This window comes from Strigops habroptila, chromosome 8 (genome assembly GCF_004027225.2).
Source record: "Strigops habroptila isolate Jane chromosome 8, bStrHab1.2.pri, whole genome shotgun sequence".
NCBI lineage: Eukaryota > Metazoa > Chordata > Aves > Psittaciformes > Psittacidae > Strigops > Strigops habroptila.
The window spans coordinates 25627519-25651890 of NC_044284.2; the positions used below are offsets into that span (position 1 = coordinate 25627519).

Consider the following 24372-nt stretch of genomic DNA (forward strand, 5'->3'; position numbering starts at 1 on the left):
TAAAGGAGATTTAAGAACTATCCAGGAGAAAGATATTGTGATGAACAGCTCCTGTCCTTCACTTCTAGCTTGTCTGTCTCCCCACACCAGAAATTCAGAATTAATCTGTTAGAATACAATAATTTCATTTCATCAGATAAGAAGCTTTGCAATTTAGAAAGTAATAACAGGTGCTGAATCATTTATAATTACCTAACATTCTACTCCAAGAAGAAGAAATCAGCTAGATTATCTTACCATTGTCATCGACCACCCTGGTCTGATCTTTACAGCAGTCAACAGGTAGCCCAATAATTTCCACCTCAACAAAGGGATCTATTATCTATTTTTTAAAAACAAAGTATTTTAAAAGCCAATGATAAAAATTAAAAGTCAATTTTTAAGAAAATTCATGCAGAGAGTTAATCGAAATTCATATAAGAATACAAAACCCTTTGATTCACATGGATTTTCAAACAGCATAATCATGAGAAATGACTTCATGAAGTATAAGTTGAGGTATGGTTTGTAGTCTTAAAAGCTTTGGCCAGCTATGGCTAATTTTCAAAAGAGTACAAATCAGTTCTTAAACATCATGTGTAGGATACAGACTCTGTGGGAAAATGTAGTATTTAGTGACAAAAAGCTTGACGATATTGGAAATTTATTGGTATATTTAAATAAGGAGAAAGTTTATTTGAGTCACAATCTGTCATGTCACTGCACGGCCTCTTCTTGAAGCATCTGTTGGTATCAGAGTATCTTACCTCTCCTCTGTCCCCTAACATGGAGTCAGGGGGCTTAGGTAGCTGCTGTCCACTGATGATTTTCAGAATAAGCTGCTTTTTAGGACTGGCAGGAAGTGGATCAGCAGAGTAGGGGTTGAATGTGCCTAAAAGATGGCAAGGAATGAGAATTGTAAGGAAAAAGATACACAGAAGAAATATCACCCAAGATGCATATGTACAGGCAAAGTTCATTCATAAGAAAGTAACTTACAAAGTATGAAACAGCTGTTGATTAATTTTAAAATCTGATTCCACTTTCTTGCAACCTTTTCTGAGCTAAGCAGCCCTTGGTTATATGATTACACGACAGAAAGGCCGCCTCTAATAAGTTATGAATGTATGGAAATATTAAAGATTCTATATATGTTCTTACTTTCCTTTCTTGTGTCTTCACGACTTCATATGAAGACACTTTCTGAAAGGCTTGACACTTACAGTAAGAAATGTATAGTGGGACATTACCTTTGCACATCTGCTGAGGTTTGAGGACATAACCACAGTTGCCGTTTACCCTAAATTTTGCTTCATTTAACTGCATCACACGTCCCTCAGACTGGTAGTTTAGTGCCACTGATGAAAGAGAAAACTCAGGTGTCATTGATAAAGATAATATTTACTTACCACATACACAAGGACTGGGAAGTACGTTTTTCATGCAACACCTACCTAACTGGCAACCAACATTCCAGTAAGGTAAAGGATTGAAATTGCTGGAGTCAATCCGATAGGCTGATGGATACACCCTTGTAAGCTGTTTCTGGTTGTAAAGCATAAACTGTTCAGCCTTCTGCTGCACTGCTTGGTGGGCTCTTGTTTCACTGAATGATAGCACATTCCCTGTTGATCCTGTGTGCATTGTTAAATCAACAAACAGTTTATAAAGCAATCCTAGGAAATGGGGGCCTGAACTCAGACCTCAGTTACACTGGTATTAATCAAGGGGAACGTGAGATTTAGTCCTAAGTTATAACACAGATTGCCCTGTCATATGCAAATCACATACACTGCATAACTGAAGAGCACCAGTTTCCCCTTCCAGGAGGGTCTTTTGTTCTACTCTCAAGCTTCCAGAACTTAAAGGGGAAGCCAAGCAAGAGCTCAAGCTAATTGCTAGAGCCTTTTCTCCTGCCAAACACCCCAGACATGACTGCTAAGAAGAATCTATGGAGAAATCTACTAATGGCAGCATGACAAAAACTATCTTACTCAAGAGCTTACAGTCCGCCCAGCAGGGCTCTTGTCCTTGTAACACATTAATACAAGCCACTCAACCCATTTCAATTCATCCTTTCTCTAAACAATCCAAGCAATCTTTCCAATTCATAAGTCTTCTCTCTGAGAATTTTACCCCTTAAGCAGACCCCCTCTGATCAGCCCTCTGGGAGAAAGACTGCCCAGAAGACTTTCTTAAGCGAAAGTGCCCAACTGTGAGAGAGCAGTTAGACCCACTCAACTTTATGATCTCTCCCTGTCCATCTCTTCAGCTAGGATCAAAAAGCACAAGATCTAGATGAAAGGCAAGAGCGGTACTGTGCTCTGATGAGCAAGCCCTCCTTTCCAGGTGGCCAAGAGCCATCAGATGGATTCAGAAGTACCTCTCTGCACCTGGACCTGCAGAAAAAGCTGAGATGTTTGTCAGCTCAGAGCAATGACACTGAAACTCCTCAAGACTTTGTTCTTCTACGATCTGTTGAAGTCTTTCTCCACAGTGCTTTCAACCTCCTTAATTTCTGCCATTAAATTCTATTAAATTAGAAATTAATTTTATGGTAATTACAGAATTTTATACACAGTTTGCTCATGTACATTTAGTGACCTTCCCCACAAATTCCTTTGCAACTTTCTCACTGTCCATTTTACCTTTAATAGGTTTAGTGAAACAACTGCACACTTTCTGAATGGGGATCACATCTATCTATCACAACTAAAAATCTATCATGTTACTAGATGCTACTTAAAATTGATAAAGCTAAAAGATGACGACAAATTCTAGATAATTGTGAAAACAGAAAAGGGCTCTCCTAAAAAAGACTCATTTTTAAAACTGCCACTAAACCATGAATGTCATAAGAAACCAAGGGAAAGGTGGTGCTTTACTCTTTCTCTACAGTTAAGTAAAAGGAACAGGTAACTAACTACTCTGCTTTTAAAACATCTTAAAAAAAACCCCAAACAAACCAACCCCCAAAAAACCCAAAACCAACAAACAAGGGAAACACGAAGAAGGCATACATGTTTCCTATCCAAACAGGAAAGTGAAAAAGGCACGTCTAAGTCTTGTGCCAGCAGCCCTACCATCATCTACTATATCCTGGGCAGCCACAGAGTTTGTGTACACCACTAGGTCAGACAGAGCACGGCACAGCTTCACCGTTCTTCTTCGATGAGCCAGTCTGCTGAAATATGGTCAATATATAATACAAATCAGGAATTTTTCAATATTTAAAGCATATTTCAATCCCTCTTTCTGTTCTTTTCATCAATAAGGAAATGAATAACTGTGAACAGGGAACTGTGTGTGGCAAACCTCCTCAGAGAGACCCCCCCTTGTACCTCTATAGTCACACAAATTTTTTCATTTAAAACATAATGAAATAGCTGCACCATGGCTCTTCTCAACAAAAACAAGGCAGACAGCTTTGAGCTGTATCTGAAAAAGGAGCATTTCGGTGACAACAAATGCATTCTCAATGGCACTTTTTTGATTGCTTTTTCTTTACATTCTCAGATGTAATAAAGTTGGCTGGGCTGTGATGTACCCTTATCTAGCCTAAACAGTTTTCTTAGAGCATGCAAAATGTAGATCAGCATTTTTCCATTAGAAGAGTATTACTATCACGCTTCTGTTCAGTCTAAGGGTAATTGCTATTTGCAACCTATAAAAACCTATGCAATCAAAATATCAGGCTACAGCAATCAAGATATACACCAACAGAAGTGTCATAAATGACCTGCTCTTAAGAACAGACTTCTCCGAGGCAATGACATGTAAATATTGATAGCAGTAAACATTGCCTCTAGCTTTAACTGAGCTGTAAAACTGGTGATTCATAGCTCACCTGTGGAGCTGCCCCATTTCCTTCCCACAGGGGGTTTGCTGGCTTTCTTCATCATCCGATGCACTATGGTATTTGGATGCTGCCTTCACAGCTTTCTGTTGGGAAAGAATCAAGCACAGCTGGGTCAGTTTATGGGGCGGTTCTATAAATACGTATTACTGAAATTAATGTCAGGGGGTTGGGCAAGCTGTAGCAGGTTTACAGCACAGGACCAGTGTCCTACAAGGATGCAGAATGACCCCTGGGGGTTTGACAACAGAAAACTCTGGGTGGTATGTCAAGTGTTTCCATACACGCAGAGAAGAAAAGCCAACACAAAGCATCTGTGCCCAGATCTCACTCTATCTGGCTGCAAGGATCCACGCCTGCAGCCAGGGAGCGGGTTTATCTGCTGGCAAGCAGACAAATCCAAGCCTGAAGAATATTATTTCTGCAAACTGGCCAGTCCATTGCAGGCCAGTGCATATTCTGCAGCTTCCCTCCCCTGCTCCCTCCTGACATGAAAGCACAACACTGCTCCAACTGTCTCCAGTACACTGGCCACCAGTTCTGCTGAAATTCTAATGGGTTGTATTGTATTCAACAAACAGTAACACACAGTAGTATATAAATGTATGGTGCATTGCTTCCACCTACCTATGCTTTAAGAACTAATTCATGAAGTGGAGAACAGTCTGGGCAAAATTTTCCAACATCATCTTTCTGCTGCCTTTTGAGCCCCACTTACAAGGATTCAAGTTATTCCAAATTATTACAGTAGACAGTAAAGAAAATAGCTATGATAAAAACATTAACATCTCAAAAGCATCTTTATTTCATAAGCAACTATTATTTAATAGTTTCTAATTTCAACAACGTTACATCTTTTGTAACACTAACAATGGCTTCAAGTGAGAGTTTCTTTAATTCCCTTCTCATCAGGGGGTAATTAACAATACAACTGAAAACTCCTTATCCTTTTACTCATATGGCTAATTGAGCACAGATTTCTTTTCTCCTGGTGTGATACACAAATAATGTACATAATTTAGTTTGCTGTGTTTAGTGCTGAAATATAATTGGACAGATTGGAAATCATTTCCTTAGTTCAATTTTGGAATCTGAAGGTCTGCACTGTGGATGTTTCCCAAAGTTAACTTGCAGGAATTGCCAGCCATTTTTGTTTGTGTTTGTCAAACAGCAGTGTTTGTCCCTCCACTGGCAGTTTTTAAAGAGTTTATACATGCGGCACAAGAGCTGGCTGAAAACACCACAAGTCAATATCCCTGCGTGGATAATTCTGTACCTGCAAAAATATCAATAGTAACCATCTTTCCCAGGCATCCCTTTAGCTGGAAAGGCATAAGTGGGAAGTTACTGGACATCCCTGTTGCCTCAGCCTCCAACACAATCAGAAAAAAAATACAAAAAAATACGAAAAAAAAAAGGTAAAAAAAAAAAATCTATATATAGTCTTATTTTTTTCAGCAGAGATGAAACAAACAGGCTTTCCAACCTGCTCTATCCATTAGGTTAGCTAGTTGTACTAATTAAATTATTGACACACTTTCCAGCCCTCAGCGTAACCAGCAATTTTTAGTGGCTGACTTCTGTCTGTGATATCTCATTCCATAGCATTTGTTTTCCCACCAGTGAGCACAGGTTACAATGGGAAGCATCCACTATCATGCACAACAGGTACTTACAGATCTCAACATATACTGAGTGAATAATGTGCACTTAGATAAAGCTGCTGAAAGAAGGATGTCCACTTCAATCTGATGTAAGCTTATAAGCGAAGTGTAAATGAGTCCTGGTATTCTCTGCCTACAGAATTTCTGATGGCTCGCAGCTGACTCCAGGGCAGATGAGCTGGTGGCTGATTAAGTTGGCTGAAGTATTTCATAATTGCTGTTTTTCCTAAACTGCTGCTCAGATTTTATCAATTACAGAGTGTGTTCCCTGCTCAGATGCAGCTTTCACCACACATAGCACTGAAGAGGAATACAGGTGTCTTGCAGGCTGGGGCAGAGGAAGACGCTGGCAGCACAGTGATTCAGCTGCAGACCTGCTGTGTGCCCCTTTCATGACAAGCCTATCTGCCGATTTACTTACTTGGTATCTGCTAATTGACTCAGGAGGAAGGAAGCTTTCAGTTGAACCAAATCATGCTGAGGTTACATGTTCAATAAATCTAAGCCTCGAGGCACTGTGGGAGTGTGGGAATAGGGGAGGTGGATGACAGAAACACATTTGTCAGGATATGGGAATAGGAGGAAACACGGGCCCACTATCCCCTCTGGTAGCTGCTATCTGTCCGTCTGTAAAATGAAACCTCACGCTCATTTGAATTATATCAGATCTTGCTTTGTTCAGCTGCAACAGTGAAGACCCAGCGAAGCAAACAAGTTGACTTAGCAGCTACAAAAACATTTAACTTATCTGCAAAACCATGAAGAGATCAGAAAAGAACACATTTTTACAAAGCAGAGGCCGGAGCCAGTGCTCAGTCACAGCAGTCCCTTAAAGCAAGTGGAAAGACAGTCACAGCACACTCTGTCTGGCACTGCTCAGGGTATGAAACAGCAAAACTGGACCCTGAATGAAACCAACATTATCAGCTGTGTGCACAGAAGTCTGGAAAACAAGTATACATGAAGGCATTTGTGTACGTTGCTTTTATGCTGCTGCAAGTTTGATCAGAAAACCAGCAATTCCACATCACTAGTAAAAACAATCTTTTTGGTCAGGCAAGATTTTATTTTTTTTTTTTACTTTACATGTTCATCTTAAAAAAGTTCTCTAATACTGCTAGCAGACAATATTCTTCCAAACAGCAATAAATGTACCAAGTGTAATCATGTAGTCTTTTCTCACTGCCCCATACACACCATGCTTGTTCCAAGCAATAAAACATACCCAGTGTCTTTAGAATGCTGTCAGAACTAGAACAGCAAACTGAGTTTCTCATTTTACTTACTTTGTGTTTACCGAAGTTGCCCATTAATGATCGACTATGAGACTTTTTTCCACCTTCTTTTATGTCCAGGTTCTGTGCAGAGAAAGTGCAATAAGAAGTATAACTAGATACCTTCAGAAGCATCCTTAAAGAGTCTGCTACAGTCTCTAAAAGACATCATTTCTACCTAAGTTTTTGCACGTCACCCTAATTCACTATTAGAAAAGTACAGTGATTGCAAGTGAGAATAAAAGTGAGTTAAAGTCTAAACCACAACATACTGATCTGTGAACATGAACTGAAATCCAAAATCTTTACAGCACTTCTCTAATTTTTTATTTACTTGATAGCTTAGCAATCCTCTAGCATTAAGGAAAAATATTGACACTTAAGACAACAACCAACGATGTAGAAAAAGCAGCCTAGCAAAAACAGGCAAGCAACAACAAAACACAACAACATTTGAAAGCGCACTTGAAAATATCACAAAGGAAAAGGGGAAAAAAAAATCTCCTAGCAGATAAATGTGGACTTCTCATAGGCAGCCTGAAGTCTGAGTTTCACATTTATAGCCATGCCCCTAGACAGAAGTTTGATAATTCCTAGCAGCATCTAGCTTTTTCTGTCAGAAAAGCACATTCCTTCCTCTTCTAAAAAGCAAAACAGACCTAAAGGTGCTGAAGAATATTCCCCCAGGGTTTCAGCAATTTCTATGAACTCCAGTTATTCTCTGTTCAGAGTCGAGTTGGAATTCACTTCTGACTACTGTAACGGTAAGGGCACTACATGGTTTCTTCAGTTCCAAGAAAGGCAATAGCCTCTGTATCTATGTTCAAAGATTTGTTCCTAGGTCAGGATGAAAGTCTCTGTAAAACATTGGATGAAACTTCAGCAGATAAAGTACTTTTCTCCATCAGGTAAGAGTGAGAGTTGGCAGTTTCAACAGCAAATTGAAACTACTGTCAGGCCTGACTGACAGTAAGTACTGCACACGCTGCCTGCTTACCTTGCTCACTTCCCCCCAGAACCCACTTGGTAATTACTGGAGATGAGCACATAAACTTGCAGTAAAACAAAATCAGATTTGACCACTAAAAAAGTAGAAAAATTTCCCAACAGATCCCTTTCTGGTACATCAATTACACAGTAGCTACTAGAAAAGAGCTTTACAACACCACCAAAGCTAGCTAATGAGTTAGACAATTACGAAACCATCATGGTGTTTAACCAGTTAGCTTCCTCCCATCTAAGTCGACAGTGGCTATAAATTATTCTTCCAGTTATTTTAACTGACTATTATTAATTGTTCAGCTCTGTATTGCTATAGGACCCTTGGAAACAGTCACATACAATCAATCTTCACACAGGATTGTTGCAGCAAGGGAAGAGATCTCAATAATTTCAAATGTCAATTAGAAAATTCTATCACTTAATATTATTACCTGACAGATATTTGAATAACACACTTGTATTACTAAAGTATTTTCAGTATTCTGGTCACATCAATGACATGTAATGGGTAATCTCAGTCATCATATCCAACACCAACACCTTATGGACTTTTGCATTCTTTAAACAAAACTCCTTACCCCTCAAAAGCTATCTAGGGGCCAATCACTTTCCAGACATCAGAGAACACAGCAAACATAATTTTTAACACAAAGTAACACTGAAATGGCTCATATCTAATTACATTTACTAACACAGGGTTTGCTCTCTGAAATCCCACTTTTCTGACCTCATGAAGGCCAAAGGGAACCAGCAACCTGACTCTGTTCTCACACTGCAAAGCCACAGTCTGAAAATAACCCTTCTTTGTCAGGTCAGATTGCTTTGTCCTCTGCATTCTTACAACCTCTTCCCACCACAACACAGGTTTTACAGATGTCTCAAGTATCAGCGCAAGCAGAGTATGTTTGCTGTAGTCAAGCCTGGCTTCAGACAAACGTCTCATAGGTCCGGCCTTGGAGAAAGAGATTGATGAGAACTACGTAAGCCCTAAAGAGTGGGAAGACATGCAGAAAGCAGAGCTACATGTACTTGACCTTTAAGACTATACCTGTTACAGAGTAGGCACATCCCCCACAGAACAATTCACTTAGTATTTAACTGAGGTTTGCATACAATTGAGGCGAAAGTATGGTAACCGTGGATTCAAGGTACTGTTTATTGATGTAGTCAAAATTCTGATGCATTTTACTGTTTTACAAAAGTTGTTTGATGTCAAAAGAGAAAAGAAACCTACCCTTCTTGATCTGAAACAGTCTGAAAGTCATGAAAAAACCCAACCTTTCTTAGGGCAGTAAAAGCACAATCCTAAATTTTAGTGCTGTACAAACCAGCCATCAGCATTAGAGGCAGACAACACTTTCCGTTAATACAGCCGGTCTTCATAAGACTAAGGCAATAGAAAAAGGATCTTTCCCCAATAACCTAGACACAAACTGAATTGCTTGATACATATTTGCAATTGGTACTTACTGAATTGGTTGATTCCAAGTGTTACAAGGAATAAACCAGATTAGAAAACATTGAAACAACATACTCTTCGCATTTGACCAAATTCTCTTCTTAGATATTTCCCTGAAACAGTTCCAAGTTTTCACTTTGGATAAAGCAAACTTTCAGAAGTTGTTCATAAGTTATCAGCTTTCTCATCTGAAAAATGTGCAATACACGTTGTACTCTCTAATATTCAACAGAGCATGTGAAAGGGAAAAATCCACATACCTGCTTCAGGTTAACATTTAAACCCCCATGAGTTGCCTTTAGCAGGGCTCTCACAGTGAAGCTGTCAGGATCTTCTTTGTCCCTGATTTGGGATTCTTTTATTAGAGATTCCAGTTTTGTTCTTATAAAAGATTCCACCTGGCGCTCAGTTGCACCATTACTCTGAAAGACATTAAGAAATCCAGTTAAAGTAGATTATTATGTCCTTCACTTCTGGAACAGCCTGAGGGAGCATTGCACACGCTTCAGGCAACACAACGCTCCAAACATTTTCTTTGTGCAAGAAAAAGCTTCTTGTATAATCTTGTCTTGCATAACCTTGCCTTTTCTATTAGTGGCTTTTACTGCCATCTCCATTTTCCTTTCTAGTCCTCCTGACACAACTTACACTGCCGCACCAAAGCACAGTCCACCACGTAGAACTCCCAGAACCTGGCCCTGGTGTTAGCAATTTATTTCAAAACTGTTACAAGTCTGATCTTCTTTCTCAGATGATGACATGAATTTCTAACTAATGCACTTACCTACTTCCTCCAAAATACCAGACAACCCAAGCATCATTATATTTCGGCTCCAAACAGTAAGAAAGAGGAGTTAACAACACTCGTATGTACCATACAGACAGAAACCAGCCTCTTACATAATGTGCTTAAAATAAAAATGGATCTTGTAGAACAGTGTGCACTTAGCATCCCTTTGTCACTGGGGTGTGAGACCTCTCCTGAGACAGGAGAGGAAAGCAACTGTTCTGTCCTAACACGTTCCTTTTCTAGCACCAAAAGACATACTGTGTTTTGCGTTGGCTTTAAGGATTGCCAAATTTTTCTTAGGTCTTTCTGTTAAAGAAAGCATAATCTCATCAGAAGGGCCCAAGCCATGTTAGTAAAGTATATATGGATTACACAGACTGCTCCTGTGAACAACACATTCGTTTCAGGCCTTACACTGGTTTCAGAACCAGTTCAGCAATCTCATCTCATCTCACTATACCCACAATTAGAGTTATGTTCATTCAATATATACTTTTTCCTAGAACTTAAACATGCAGAATTTTGTAGCTGTACTTAAAATCCATCATACTCCTAAAGACTTATGGAATTGGGAGTCTTCAAGCTTCCCTATAAATTAATACCAAATATTTCCAATACTGTAGTAAATACCAACAAAAAACATAATATTCTGAGTCACTGAGCAAGCTAAACACTAGACTTGCCAAGTACTAATTTGAATTTGATCAATTCTTTCTACGTCTCCCTAGATAGCATTTTCTTTGTTCAAAAGTTTTAACTGGTGAAGCAAGGTTGCCTCCTGACTAGAAAAAAACCCCACCTGCTGGATAATGCACACCAGTTTCAATTTGTAGTAAAAAAATATGTTAATAAAATTAACAGCAGAAAAATAAATGAGGAGTTAAGAAAGCAAACAGAAATCAATCTTCTGTGTCAAAAAATAAGAAACAAGGATTGAAAATGAACATGTTTCACACCTCATTTGTATGTCTCAATTTTCATCTAGCAATTGTGTAGCAATTCCATCATGCCATTGCTTTAAGTACTACACATTTATATCTGAAAAAAGCCTAGCATGCTTACAGTGCTGGCATCAATGCTTTCAGTCTAGTATACCTGAAGTACTTAAATCCTTTATTTATATGATTTAAAAGAGAAAGTGTGCGTTTCCAAACAATGTAATTCCATATCTAAATGTGAAATTATATAACTTCTGTATCTTAAGGACCTGACTTAGAAATCTGCTAACAACTTTAAGTAGGGTTATGGAGCATGCATGTAAGAAACGTAAAGTTATAACACTTCTAGGAACTGTTTATATGCACATACATAGCAAGGCTTTAATTTGCAGTCATCTTCAATTTCATCAGCGCTATCCTCATCTGAAACTTCTCCTTCCTCAGCATCTGCCCCAAGACTGCACGGCAACTTTTTACCCTAAAATGAGGAAAAAAAATATTCACAGTAAATGCACACATGGTCAGTGTTATTTAATGCAAAGACCAAAATAGCCCATTCCTCAACTATTCCTTATTTAAATTATGACCAGAGTCTGGAATTTGTTTTCAGAGAGTCTCACGCAAACTGGTTCAAGAACCTAGATTATCACAGGCAACAATTTAAGTTTTTCTGGAAGAGTTTATTACTGGAAGATCTTTGCAAGGTCTTTCAAAAAAGTGTATCACCTCCCCGTCTGAAAGCCAGCAAGGGTCCAAAAGATTTTTTTTGAGTTGACTTTCAGATGTTTCAGACTTACACCTAGCAAGCAGGCTATTGCATATTTAAAATAAAAACAAAAGTCAGAAGCTGAGATTTTGTTATAGGTTCCTCATACGAATAGAAAATGCAGACACAGAAGAAGTCACTGTAAGCAGCCATCAACATGAAGGAAGCAGCAAAGCCAAAACCTGTTTTAATATTGTATGCTCATGCAAGAGTGTAGTCAGCAGTCCAAAATTAGATGCTAATCCAGTACTGTGAATGTCATATATCTACATTAGAAAGGAACTACTTTAACTCTATGTCTAGTTTCCAACAACTGATTAGAGTGGTGAGCATCAAACCGAGGTTATTGGCTACTTCTGTTAAAAAAAGAAAAAAAAGGAAAAAGAAAAAAAGCTCTGACAGATTAGTTTTCCTTTTTAGAGCATTCATCTTTGATTCTCCTGTTTCATGACTTATAGTGAAGTACAATCACAGAACCTCAGAAAGGTTGGCTATGGGAGACCTGAATGTCTCCTGTCCAATCTCCCACTAAAGGAGGATCATTACCAGCTCTAGATGAGCTTTGCTTCGCCATGTCTTGCAAACTTTCAAGGGTGGAGACTCCCCTGGCCTTCTGCACAGTCTCTTTCCATGCTGCACTACCCTCAGCTGAAAAAGGTTTTCCTGGCATCCAATCTGTCCCTCCCACGCTGTAACTTGTGGCCATTGCCTCTTGCTTTACTGTTTGCTACTTAATAAATTACCTATTAAACTTTTGAATTATTACTTCTATGTGTGTCTTTCTCACTGATTGCAGAAATGTTCACAGTCTGTTTCATCAGTGGCAGAGGTAGACAAGAATTACGCTCAGATTTCTGCAGAAATAGATTGGTTTATAGGCTGCATTTGGAAATTAATAATGCTGCCCTGCTAATGAGTGGGTCAAATTCACTTTATGCTGTCGCCTTTAATACTGGCTTAAATCCAGGAGTATTATTACAATTACTCTTTATATACACTGGCAAGATGAAAATTATGCCATTACTCAAAATTATTTGGCTAATGAATCAATACTGCCTTTCAAAGTAAAACATAAAAACCAGCAAAAATAATAGCAAAATATGAGAAACTGGTTTAATTCTCAACAAGATGCTGATTCCTAAACATGATTTTATCTTTTCCAACAGGGCTGCTTAAATTGAGCAGGAGATGGGAGACAGGGCTTTGTGAAAAGATACTGTGATGCTTAAAATAGTGTTCCTTATTCCGAAAACATTAGCTCAGCTCCACACCCTTCTGTAACTGCTCACAGGGTTTCAGCACTGTCAAATGAAGAATCAAACTGAAGTTACAAACTCAGATGTGCTACAAAAATCAGCTCAAAATCAGCATAAGAGCTGCACAGTACCAAACCTCTCTTGCTTTTTGTGCATTGACACAGTATTTCAAGCCAGGTGTGCCGGGTTTTGTCACATGACTGACATTACATACTGTTTAGTTTGACTCCCTAAAACACCAACACTACATGCTAGCATAGGTCATTAACTACCAGTTACACATGAAAACTGCTTCAGTTAAGCACACAAACATTTTCTAACTGAGAGTCAGCTCTGCACTGTACATTGAAATATGTCCAAACTAACATCAAACCAAAATTGTGAAGCCTGGTAGCCAGCTTGATATAGAGGATAGAGGGAGGAAAAAAAAGTAGTATCTTGAGAGCTCACAGCAAAGTAATTGCCCCCATGTGTCAACGTAAATTTGACAGTCTGATAAGCCACAACTCTATTAATCACCCTCTCAAAGGTCTGCCTTGCATTTCTTTCTTATTATATCCATCTCAGTCTTTGAAATTCCTTTCAGAGCAAATCCGTTTATACTGAGAGGTTCAAACAATTAATCTTGCATACAACACTAACTTCAGTGCTCCAGGGCCTCCTCCTCCCTCACTGTTCCTTATAGCTACCTTCTGAAATGCTCTTCTTTCATAAACACAGCTGATGAACCGTGAAAATAGTTTCATTTCATGAACTACTGCTCAGAGCAGGGTGAGGGGGAAATGCAAGAAAACACAAGAAATTTTCAGATGCTTTTATATTACTCCAAAATACTTTGTTCAAGAAGGAGCTGTAGGGTAATGTTTAGATGCTATAGGGATATGAACCATACAGAACAATACCCACTAATAAGAGGCCAGTCAAATCTAAAAAAATTAAAAAAAAAAAAAAGAAAAAAAAGGGAAAAAAAAAAAAGAAAAAGGAAAATACCAGGTTCATGTAACTGTCACAGTTCTTTTTATTCATATTGATGGATTTTATATCATTTTTCTGCTCTCCTGACATGGTGCTAAGGTTTAAAAATAAACACCTTTGTCTTTAAGACTCTCAGATAAGATGCTCAAGAAATAGGAAGAACTTTCTTTCCACTGCTGTTGATATCACCTCCCTGTTGAAACACTTACAAAAGTACTTTGGAACACTCGCCAAGTCAAAGGTGAACTCAGTTTGAGTGCCTCTGAAAAGCTCAGAATTTTAACTCACTTACTGCACCCGTACTATTCTACATGATACTGCTGAACTGGTTCTCCAAAGCCAAAGAAAATATACAATAAATAGCACAATAAATATTACTTTTGTTGCATTTTGAACACGCCACCAGTAGCAAGTTACCTTCACTAGGATTTTCCCTTTCAAATTTTGAGGGCTAGGAAGTTGTCTGGAATCTCCAGCGACTACAGATGACAAATCCAGTTTATCACCAAATATCTCCTTCATGTACTGAGCAATCTTCTTTTGCTGCTGAATACTGCAATGGTTTTCAATAGACAGTATCACTGGAAACCTAGAAGCAAAAACCCCAGATATTGTCATAACTGTTTTAAGAGAGACGACCTGCACAGCTTGCCATGTAAACTTGTTTAGACAGTTTGCTTTTGTATTGTTAGTAGCCTGGAAACAAACTCACTTTAGGAAGGACTTTGCACATGAACTTCCAAATCCCTGTTCTGTCAGAATCCCTGAGATAGTCCCTGCAGGCGATTCTGCTCTCTTACTCCAACCCTATCCACTAGCACACAGGGTGGCAAAGTTTGAAACTGATGATCACCAAGCATGAGGCACAGAGAAACTTGCAATAAAGTTCATCAGCAATGGAATGTCTTTCTGTTCTATGTAACTGAGCAAAAAGTATGTTATTCCTTTGCAAGCCATGAACAAAGTCTTCTAATCTCTAAGTGATCAGCAAGATGCTCCTAAAGAAAAACATTTTGAAATCAACAGATTCAAGGCTCCAGGAACTTGCAGCTTAAGTTTCCCGAGTTAAAGACATTCCACAAATTTGCCCTGTTGTTTTCTACACTCTTGGCAGCCGCAGAATTCTACGGCAAGGAAGCCCCAATGCCAACTACACACCAAATAAAGAACCACCTCCTTCAGTTTTGAAATCCCCACCTCCTATTTCTAATCAATAACACCAAACCTTTGGGCTCGAGTATTTTGTTTGTTGGTGGAGAATTTTTTTGCCCCCCTCCTGCCCTTTCTTTTTTTTTTTTTTAAATAAAGAGAATGTAAGCATTTCCCCTTTATTCTCTCTAAAATACTCAAAATTCTATACACCCACTCATGATCTAAGACTGTTGTATATATATGGTTAAACTCCACGATTTTCACAATGAACTGTTATATATTACCATGGTAAACAAAATACAATCTGAACATTACCCTACATCTCAATATTTCCTCATACTGTGTATGAGACAGCTTTTCAATTTTCCTACTGAAATGAAGCATTTTCCTCACATAGAGAATATTACAGTATTGATTTTTAAGAATAATTTCCCTGTGGATATGAGTGGGAAGTTCTGTTCAAAGATATTCAACAGTCTCAGACTGTTCAAAACATTACTGAGTTTACAATGCAAGAAAGGTCTTTCTAACTTAGGATGAACTTTCTAACTTGTGGAAACAGCTCATGCAGTTGAACAATAAATACGACATAAACAGGGGAACAGAATCAAATTTATAATTTCTCAATGTGTTTTAAGGAATATTCATACTTTCTGATGTTGATTGTTGATTTTGACGTGGGATTAACTACGCAAACCAGGCAGGTGTAGCTTCAAAACTCACTCTACACTTACTCATTTTTGATGAAGGCGTATTTATTGATAGTTTCTGCCACATCACGGAAGAGTATTTTAGAAGTAAGAGTGTAACCATGGTGCACTACAGGTTCTCCATCTGGACCATCCCAGCAATCCACTATTAGGACAGAAAAAGCTATACATTAAGAGATGCCCATGATCTGATACATTTGTGCTGATCTTGCTTGCCAGCAGAACTGGCAATACTATGTACAATTCTAAGTAGTGTACGATAATATGTACACTACTCAAACATGCAGATGTCAAGAAATTTCATTCAATTTATTATGACTTACCAATTGAGTTAAGACTAACAAAATAGGTTTTGGTTTTTTTCTTATATCAAATGAGAAATATGCAACCTAAGCTTATTTTTTCCCCTTATATTAAGCAGAGGTTTTTTTCCTTGTATATGAAATTATAAAGGTGTGATAGGTCAAATAGCATTTACAGCTACCTCTTGGGAAAGCAACTTCTGCTTCTGAAAGACAAACTAATTAAAAAGAATTCAGTCTTTTTCCATGCCCAATTAAGCATGCAGTTTTATAACTGACTATAGTAGAAGTAGCATCAAATCCATCATATGCAGAATGGATTAGGACAGTAATACTTTTCCTAATGAATTATCCTGGATTCACACCAACCTTGTTAGTACGGTTGCCTCTACAGGAAGTTAAGAGCTTCACAAAGAGAAGCCACAGAGCTATTATCTAGGCTGTATATCTACAATAGTTTTGAGGTCAAGCAAAATAGCATACTACTCTACGTTCTGGTGAACTTTCCTACAAAAGTGAAAGTACAGTGGTAGATTGCCTAATCTTCTCAGGTTCAGATTAACAAATTTTTTTCTAGAGATGAGTTTTGTAATATTAGTTATAAAAAATTTGTCAAAAGATTTTATTCTACACAGAATCCTGAAAAGAAAAAATACTAATGTTTTGCTAGTATTTATGTCATGCAGAACTTTTAAACAAGAATCCAATGCACTCTCCAGGCTATCAAACAGCATCTTGTTTTAATCCATCAGCATCCAGCCAATTAAACTGCATCCTACCTCTCCATTGTGGCAGACGAAAGCCAAGTTTCTCAGCTCTAAGATGGTGACAGAAACAGATACTCAGCTGTGCTGATAGAAGGCACTGTTTGCTCACCTGTCCTCCTCCTACAGGCACCTTTCATCTTTCCTTTGCATCCACAGGAGGAACTGCATATGCAAACACTCACTTTCCCATTCAGCTTGTAAAAGAAAAAGGTCTTTTCTGGTTTAGCTCATTCTGAACAATGCTGATTTGGAAGCACTCCTGTGATGCACAGGGGAACTGCAGAGCAGAACATCCACGGTTGCTCCGCTGGAACTGGAGGTCCCCAAAGAGGTGCATGCCCATTGCCTTACTGGAGCTTGTGCCACAAAAAAAAAGCTTCACATAAATTCCGGGCAACAGGAGACTTGCACTGACTGAGAAAAGCATAAGAACACAGCAGCAGGCAGAAGAAAACAGTGGTGTCTATGATGGCCATTTGAGATGGCCATTCCCAATAGAAAAATTCTGTTTAGACAGCTAGAAAACAAGAGTTTACAACTTAAGGTAATCAGACCATGAAGCATTAACACTTTGAGTTTGCCACTGACTTTGTATTTATAAGAAATATCCATCATACTTCCCACAGCCAGCAAGTTACACTAAAAATATACCTTCAATACATCGACAACCATCTTGCAGCACTCGTGCATACATCTCCACTCTGGACTGGGACAGAAGTTGGTCTCCTGTCAGGTATGTATTGTGAGATGAAGCAATAAAGTAGTTACAAAGGGGTTGATCCATATCCTGATGCACTTCGCAATGCAGTGGATTAAATATATCGCAAGCAGGACTGCGCATGAAGTTGGTGAAACCTTTGACCAAAGAGAAACAGTTTTGCAATGGATGTAGTACATATTGCCAAACAAATGATTTGCACTGTAACATTTATTTTTTTCTGTTTATGCTTGTCTGTGCTAATTCATGTGTTCAAAACCACATCACAGGGATTATCTTCCTGTACCCTGTCTTTTCAGCATATTAACTACTGTCTGTGACTTGCTTGGTTCTTTGCAAACTGAAGACGCTGCACAGACTCAGTCCACTGCTGGCACACATACAGGTATTTCTTTTTGAAGCCTGTAGAAGTTCTGACATCTTTGACAAGAATACATTCCCAAGATCCAACTCAATTTTCAAACAGCTTTGAACTAGAAAAGCAAATATAATCTAGAAAGACATATTTATGACTTCTCCGAAAAGTAAAAATCAAACATTCGCAAAACATGACATTGAGCTAAGCCTCTTTAGAAATTAATTAACAACTAATAGTGAAAAATAAAACAGGATTCTAAAAGAAGCATAAACATAAAGAATAGTAGCTATATGAGAAGGCTGAAAAGAAGACAGATAGATATGGCCACTGGCCAACCTATTTTCAGATCAGATGCTTCATTCAGATTCTCAAAAGGGACAGATGACAAAAATGCATACTTCAAAATTCTCTGAAACCCTGACGAACCTCCCTACACCAAATCCAGTGTATGGACAGACAAGTGTGCTCCAGCTGCCTTCTGCAGTTCAGACAAAACCACTCTGCTAATAAGTGGAACAGAAGGTGGTGTTACTGGTTCTGTTAGAATTGGTGGAAGAAAATATCTCACCATTATTCAGTGAGATAGAAATGATCTCTTCATCTAGATGCTACTGCAGACAGTAAGCAGCTAAACCACGAGTCATTACTGTTAGAAAAACTGTCTTTTCCTCCCTCTCCTTCTCAAACTGGTATCCCTTACCCCTTCTTGATCCTTGTTAAAGCATCAGTATAACTGAGAAATTGGGTCAAATGCTTTGGCAGCATTAGTCTGCATTTCCTGGGACAATGAATTGTGCCTTGGAGGGCAAGTGATCTGCTTGCTGGGAATATAGATGGGTAGGTGGGAGAGGGGGGAACCTCAACCTCACATTCAGCAGGATGCAAAGGATTTGACATGTGCACCATCTTTCCCTCAATGGACCCTTGTGATGGTAACAGGTAAAAGCTATCTTGTTCTGCTCCGTCACAAGTGTAATGTATCGTAAATAAGAGGAAGCAGAGGAAATCCGTCAAATACCGGGCAGCAGAAGCTACAAAGGTTATGATGCCTGCAGGAGTATAGGTTTGGTATCCTGCAGATCTGCCAGGACTTCATGCTGCTGTTAATGCCCCATGGGTCCCAAGTTGAGAGAAGTAATCTTCAGAAAGCAGCAACAGTGTCAAGAACAAAACAAAATAACACACTCCTAACAAAGTTAAATTGTCAGATCTTTCTTATACAGATCACGGGACAGAAGTGGAAGCCAGACTGACATCCTGACTTTGAAGCAAAATGCTTCCTCTCCTCCTGCCTCCCCCCACTCAGAGTTTATTGATGACTCTGCCTCAGTGACACTCCTTTGCCGCAAGCACCACCCTGACTGAATATAACATGTAGACAAGGTAGCACCACCCAAATTGCTGCACTGCAGTGTAGAGAGCATGGGGCCCATGCTAGCCAACTCAAACATCTAGCCAATGTCACTCTAGTTTACAGTTTTCGCTATGCTGCAAGTGTATCTAAGAAGATAGTACTTGGTTTATACTTCTGTAAATCAGCTTTAGACAGATCAAGTTTTAAAAATACCTCCTTCAAGACAGAGAAATGTAAAATATTGTAAAATGATAGTGCAAACAACACTAACCCTGAAAGCAACTCAAACACAAAAGCAGCAGCAATAAGGTTAAGAGGAACAGGAATGCTTTCAGAAATATTTTTTTTTAAGTGCATAGCTTGTTCATTTTGCTTTCCTTACTTCAGTTCAAGTGCAGTGCCCTGGGTCACACCAGAAGCTTGTTTAAGATCTGGGAGGTCATACCAAGGATTTAAGTACCATGTGAAAGAAGATTTCTCCTTCCCCCGCCCCGAAATCACCATGTAAATTATGCTGCTTCATGAAAGCTGTCTTCTGGGCAAATTAACACACCATGGCATTTAATCTATTTCATGCCAGTTCAGATTTTTATTTGATACTAAGCTGGATTCTGAACAAATAAACCATTTAAATTGCTTTAGCAAACAAGATGAATAAGGTTTTAAAACCCAAAGAAAATGCAACTACCCGTATTTCATTTCATATGCTTCACTACTGATCAGACTGCTAATCTACATAATGCCCTAACGCAGTCAAATATTATAAGCTACACCAAAACTCTGTTAAAGCTTTTCCATTCCACTACATTATATAGAGACAAAGGTAATTTTGAAATCAAAACCTTTACCTTCAATCCCAAGAACATTTTGTTTCTTGTTTTCTTCTGATACTTCAAACTTCTGTATGATGTCAAGACAATATTCTGGCGTCACATTATTCATCTGCACAAAAAAAAACAGCTTTGGTGCACTTACTTTAAATACCATGCCACCAGCATGTCAAACCTCACTTTAGGCTTCTGGATCCAGTTGAAAAAGCTCACGATCAAACATTGAGATCAGTCAAATGTGAGTAAGAAAGACAGTCAGTAACACTATTGTAAAGGACTTTAAGATTTTGATTTTATTTTTGTCAGTGCTGCACAAGCTCCATGGCTCTTTGAGGAGAAAAATAGGAGAGGTAGCAATCACTTAAAAGGTTTGTCATTTTAATTCAAAGATTAAAATTAACTGTTAAGCACACTTAATAGTTGTACTGGGCAATCCTGATGAAATGAGAACTATGAAGTTATATTCTTTAATATAATCTACTTAAACATGCAAAAAGATTCAGCAGGGTTTGATTTCATTTTCATGCATTTTCCACTTCCGTGATTTCATTACTTCCAAGAGTGTTCACTATAATACACAGGCTGAGATAAATAATTAGATTCTGAAACGAAAACCAGCAGCTCTTCTGAAACAAACCAGAGTTTTGTCATCAGCTTCAACTAGCCAGCAACTTAAGTCCTAACTGACTGGGGGGGGGGGTCAAAGTATCACTATATACTTACATTTCCTTTAATTTTAAAGGAAAGTAGCAGCTTCTGTTGCTCAGCTTCTCTCTCCTCACACCACCCTGAAGTTGTATAGAACCAAAGTGAGAACTACAATTGGGTGTATTTCATTTCCTCCACTAATAATATCACAGGACGACAATGACAACACTAAAACCTTTAGCAGCTTATTTGTACCATTATTCTGTCTTCTGGTTGTCCTCAGCATCCTTTGTCAAAGTCAGCTCAAATGCCCTGACATGCAGAGCAGTCTGGAAGCAGAGGAACATGCAGTTCCCTCTCTCAGATAGTGTGTCATCTCTGTTAACATGACCGCTTCAGGCAGAGGCAGGAGTGAGGTCAGTCATCATGCAGATTACATAGTATTTATTGTTTAAATCTGAAAACAGCCCCTCTGTGAACTGTTCTTACTAGTGGACTTCTCTTTCAGGTGGCAACACCAATTTCATTTACTCTGCTCTCCCTGTGGCCTTTGATGAATTTGTGCTTTCCATTATTTCGTGTAGCTTAGGATTCCCAGTAACAGCATTCAGCTATACGGAAATCTAGAAGTATGTTGACTCTCTCAATCTGGTCTTCTCTAAGGGCCTCATCGTGCCAAGTGCTGGGTTCCTCCTAAGAAATGTGGGTGCCATGACCGACCATATTTCATAACAACTAAAAGGCTATGGCCTAAGTATGAAAAGTTACCAGAGGAGGGGAAAAACTAGACATGTCATTGCTAGAAGTATAAGTAACAGAAGGCAAGCGTGTGAACAGTTCAGCTTGAGTTGCCATACGAGTTGAAAAACATGGAGCTATTTTCTAGCCTTTCTTCCCTTCACCCTTCCCTCTGTTTTTCTCTTGCCCAGGAAAAGCATGGCTTGGCCCATCTCCTTCTCCAAACATTTATATCTCCTAGCTAAGCCAACAATCATGAGACACCTGCAGGAGTTACACAGGGTTATAGGAAAAAGAACAATTCAGGAGAATAAACCCCAACAACTGATTATCCTAGTCCAAGTAGATATTGCTGTTTGACTGAAAACAGTATTCATAGGAGGCCCTTCTTCAGCACAAGCTGGCTAGAATTAACTTTTTCATTATCCCGCATGGCTCCTTGATGGCTGAGTGGCAGCGTACTTGTGTGCTCTAGGAATGAAAATGTCTAATCTAGTCCAAAGCTGCATCTGCAAGGGGAAAGTCTGCTGATTTGTGCTTTTTAACTGGAGCTTTAGAGAAGATGACTTAGGCTACTCATTTAAATCTTTTCATTAAGTTTTAAAGTATTCCACTAAAATGAATATAAAACAGCAATGATCGTTATCAATAACTGAATATTTAGCTACATGAATTATTGGAGATGTCCAATAACAATGTTTCCAAAATCTCTTGAATACATGGCTACTTTTTATATTCCTGGTTAAATGCTTTAATTTTGCTGGAAATATATCCTTTAAAAGAGTATCAGCCTTTGAATAAACAATAAGACTTTGTTTTTAACTAAATGAACTACCACTTAATTTTCCTAAAATAAGATCTTACAGAACTACAAAAAAAGCAACAATATTGCTAATCTTCAGTGTAGAAGGATGAGAAAGAAGAGGAAAATCACTTTTGATTTCACCACTCTGATTGGATGCAGGTCAGACAAACCTATTGCCAAAAGTCTAATGCTATCTGAAGCTGCAAAGCACTGCAATGCCAGGTAATAGGAGAGATCTCTTCTGCCAAAGGCCCACAAGCTAACAATGTGAATTGTTCTCATTTCCCATTCTCATAGGAAAGGAAGTGGGAGAAAGGAATGTAAAGTAGTAGAGAAGTTAGGAAAAAAAAAGGAAGGAGAAGTTAGAAAAGCAGCACAATGCTAATAACAGGTATTCCGACAGGATGCCAACCCACCAGCATGTCAAAAGTACTGTAATGGTTTAGGCTTTAGTTGCTCAGTTATTTATTCCGTAAGAAAAGTCAAAATATAAATAATCAAAGCCATTCTTCCAATTTCAGTGCAAGACGTCAATGTAAGATGTCATGACATACTGAGTGACCCCATAAATCAGTTACAGTGATTACCCTTTTGTGCAAGTATGAGAGAGGGGGGAAGGCATCATCTTGCTTTCCAATAAAGAGTTTGTGTTGCTGCAGTAAGGGATTTTTCTTTTTTTGGAAAGCAGCAAGGATTGATCAGGCATGATGACCTGGTATCGTCTTCCTTACCTGATAGTAACAAGCACTACAGTCTCTCCTGTTTTCAAAGTCCATGTACCAACGCTGATATTCTTATCAGTTCCCTATTCCTTTTGGGATACTGGTTCCTGACATCCTTCCACACACACTATTTCAGACCATAGCCTGACATATACAGACACGTCCTGGCATATACTATCTCATTATATCCCTTGAAAACATCTCCCAAGAGAGCAGGTATAGTTATTTCAAAACATTCATTTTCTAAAAGTGTACTTAATCCCCACTTCTCACCACTTTTTGTCACATTTTCACTATTCACCACATCCCTAGTTATTCCTGTGATACTGTATAATTAGTGTAGAGAAGTAATGAGTAAAGTTACTCTCTCAAGAAGGCTTAACTCAAAATGCACTAGCCCGTACTGAATAATTAAGGAAAAGCTTTACACAATTATATGTGCATGTTCCAAGGGTGTAACTGTTACAAAATTACTTCCTTTTTAGCTCAATTAAAATGAACAGCCGCTTTCATTTTTACCACCAGTTTCTTTTGGGCTGCGTTCAACAGCAGCCCTTTTAACCACAGAAGATACTAGTTTGGTACCAAAATGATACCATACTATTAACACTTCCACCTGGTTCCTGTCACTTGGAAGTACAACAGGGCTCATCATACAATATGAAGCACTTCCTTGGAGCATGCAGAGAATCTCAGCAGGCTGTCCTTATTCTCAGGACAGAGGAAAACTGTATTGCAAAGTAACTGATCCAAGTGGCAAGCAGACACATGGGGAAACTTCACCCTCAGAAAACCAAAACTAAACATTTCATGTTTGCAACACCAACTTTGTAACTGCATAAAACCATCAACACAAAAATCAAAAAGGTCTCTGATATGACTGAAATAAAAGCACTTGATGTGCCATGAGTACAGCAGAAAGGCAGAGGGAAGAACAGACAACAATCATACACCAGCTGTCTGAACATTCTTTCCCTATGCTTGGATATATTTATATGTACATATATACAGGTGCCTAGTATTTCCATACCTTTTGTTCCACCTTTAGAAACTGAGCAAGTTCTTCAACAGTGAGATGATCCTTCTTGTCACTGTAACTTAAGAGCAATAAGTAGAGATCTCGACGTAAGGACATCATCTTGTAAAACACTGAAAATTCTTCAAAATTTAGGGTTCCTTGGTTCTCATCTGTGTCTGCTTCCTAAAAGGTAAAGAAACTCAGATAAGCATGCTAAACACAGGTGAATTCAGGGAACAAAGCAGAACAGGTTTTACACACACGAACAGAAACCTAATAAATTCTAGTCTG

The 24372-nt window shown here is 38.6% G+C and overlaps 1 protein-coding gene across 6 annotated transcripts in view; it reads right to left on the reverse strand.

The window, feature by feature from the left end:
- Window positions 1–24372, reverse strand: part of PLCH1 (phospholipase C eta 1) — an 83281-nt gene that overhangs the window by 10276 nt on the left and 48633 nt on the right. For 4 of the 6 annotated variants that reach the window (XM_030495111.1, XM_030495109.1, XM_030495114.1 and 1 more), the window contains 14 exons: window positions 24094–24264; window positions 20169–20262; window positions 17542–17745; window positions 15846–15966; window positions 14377–14548; window positions 11333–11440; window positions 9495–9656; window positions 6786–6857; window positions 3827–3921; window positions 3063–3163; window positions 1434–1613; window positions 1230–1337; window positions 747–871; window positions 238–322 (listed from right to left, as the gene is read on the reverse strand). In XM_030495111.1, the coding sequence (XP_030350971.1) occupies window positions 238–322; window positions 747–871; window positions 1230–1337; window positions 1434–1613; window positions 3063–3163; window positions 3827–3921; window positions 6786–6857; window positions 9495–9656; window positions 11333–11440; window positions 14377–14548; window positions 15846–15966; window positions 17542–17745; window positions 20169–20262; window positions 24094–24264 (1798 nt within the window). The remainder of the gene's footprint in view (window positions 1–237; window positions 323–746; window positions 872–1229; window positions 1338–1433; window positions 1614–3062; window positions 3164–3826; window positions 3922–6785; window positions 6858–9494; window positions 9657–11332; window positions 11441–14376; window positions 14549–15845; window positions 15967–17541; window positions 17746–20168; window positions 20263–24093; window positions 24265–24372) is intronic. The other 2 variants (XM_030495112.1, XM_030495110.1) reach the window with 1 other exon arrangement.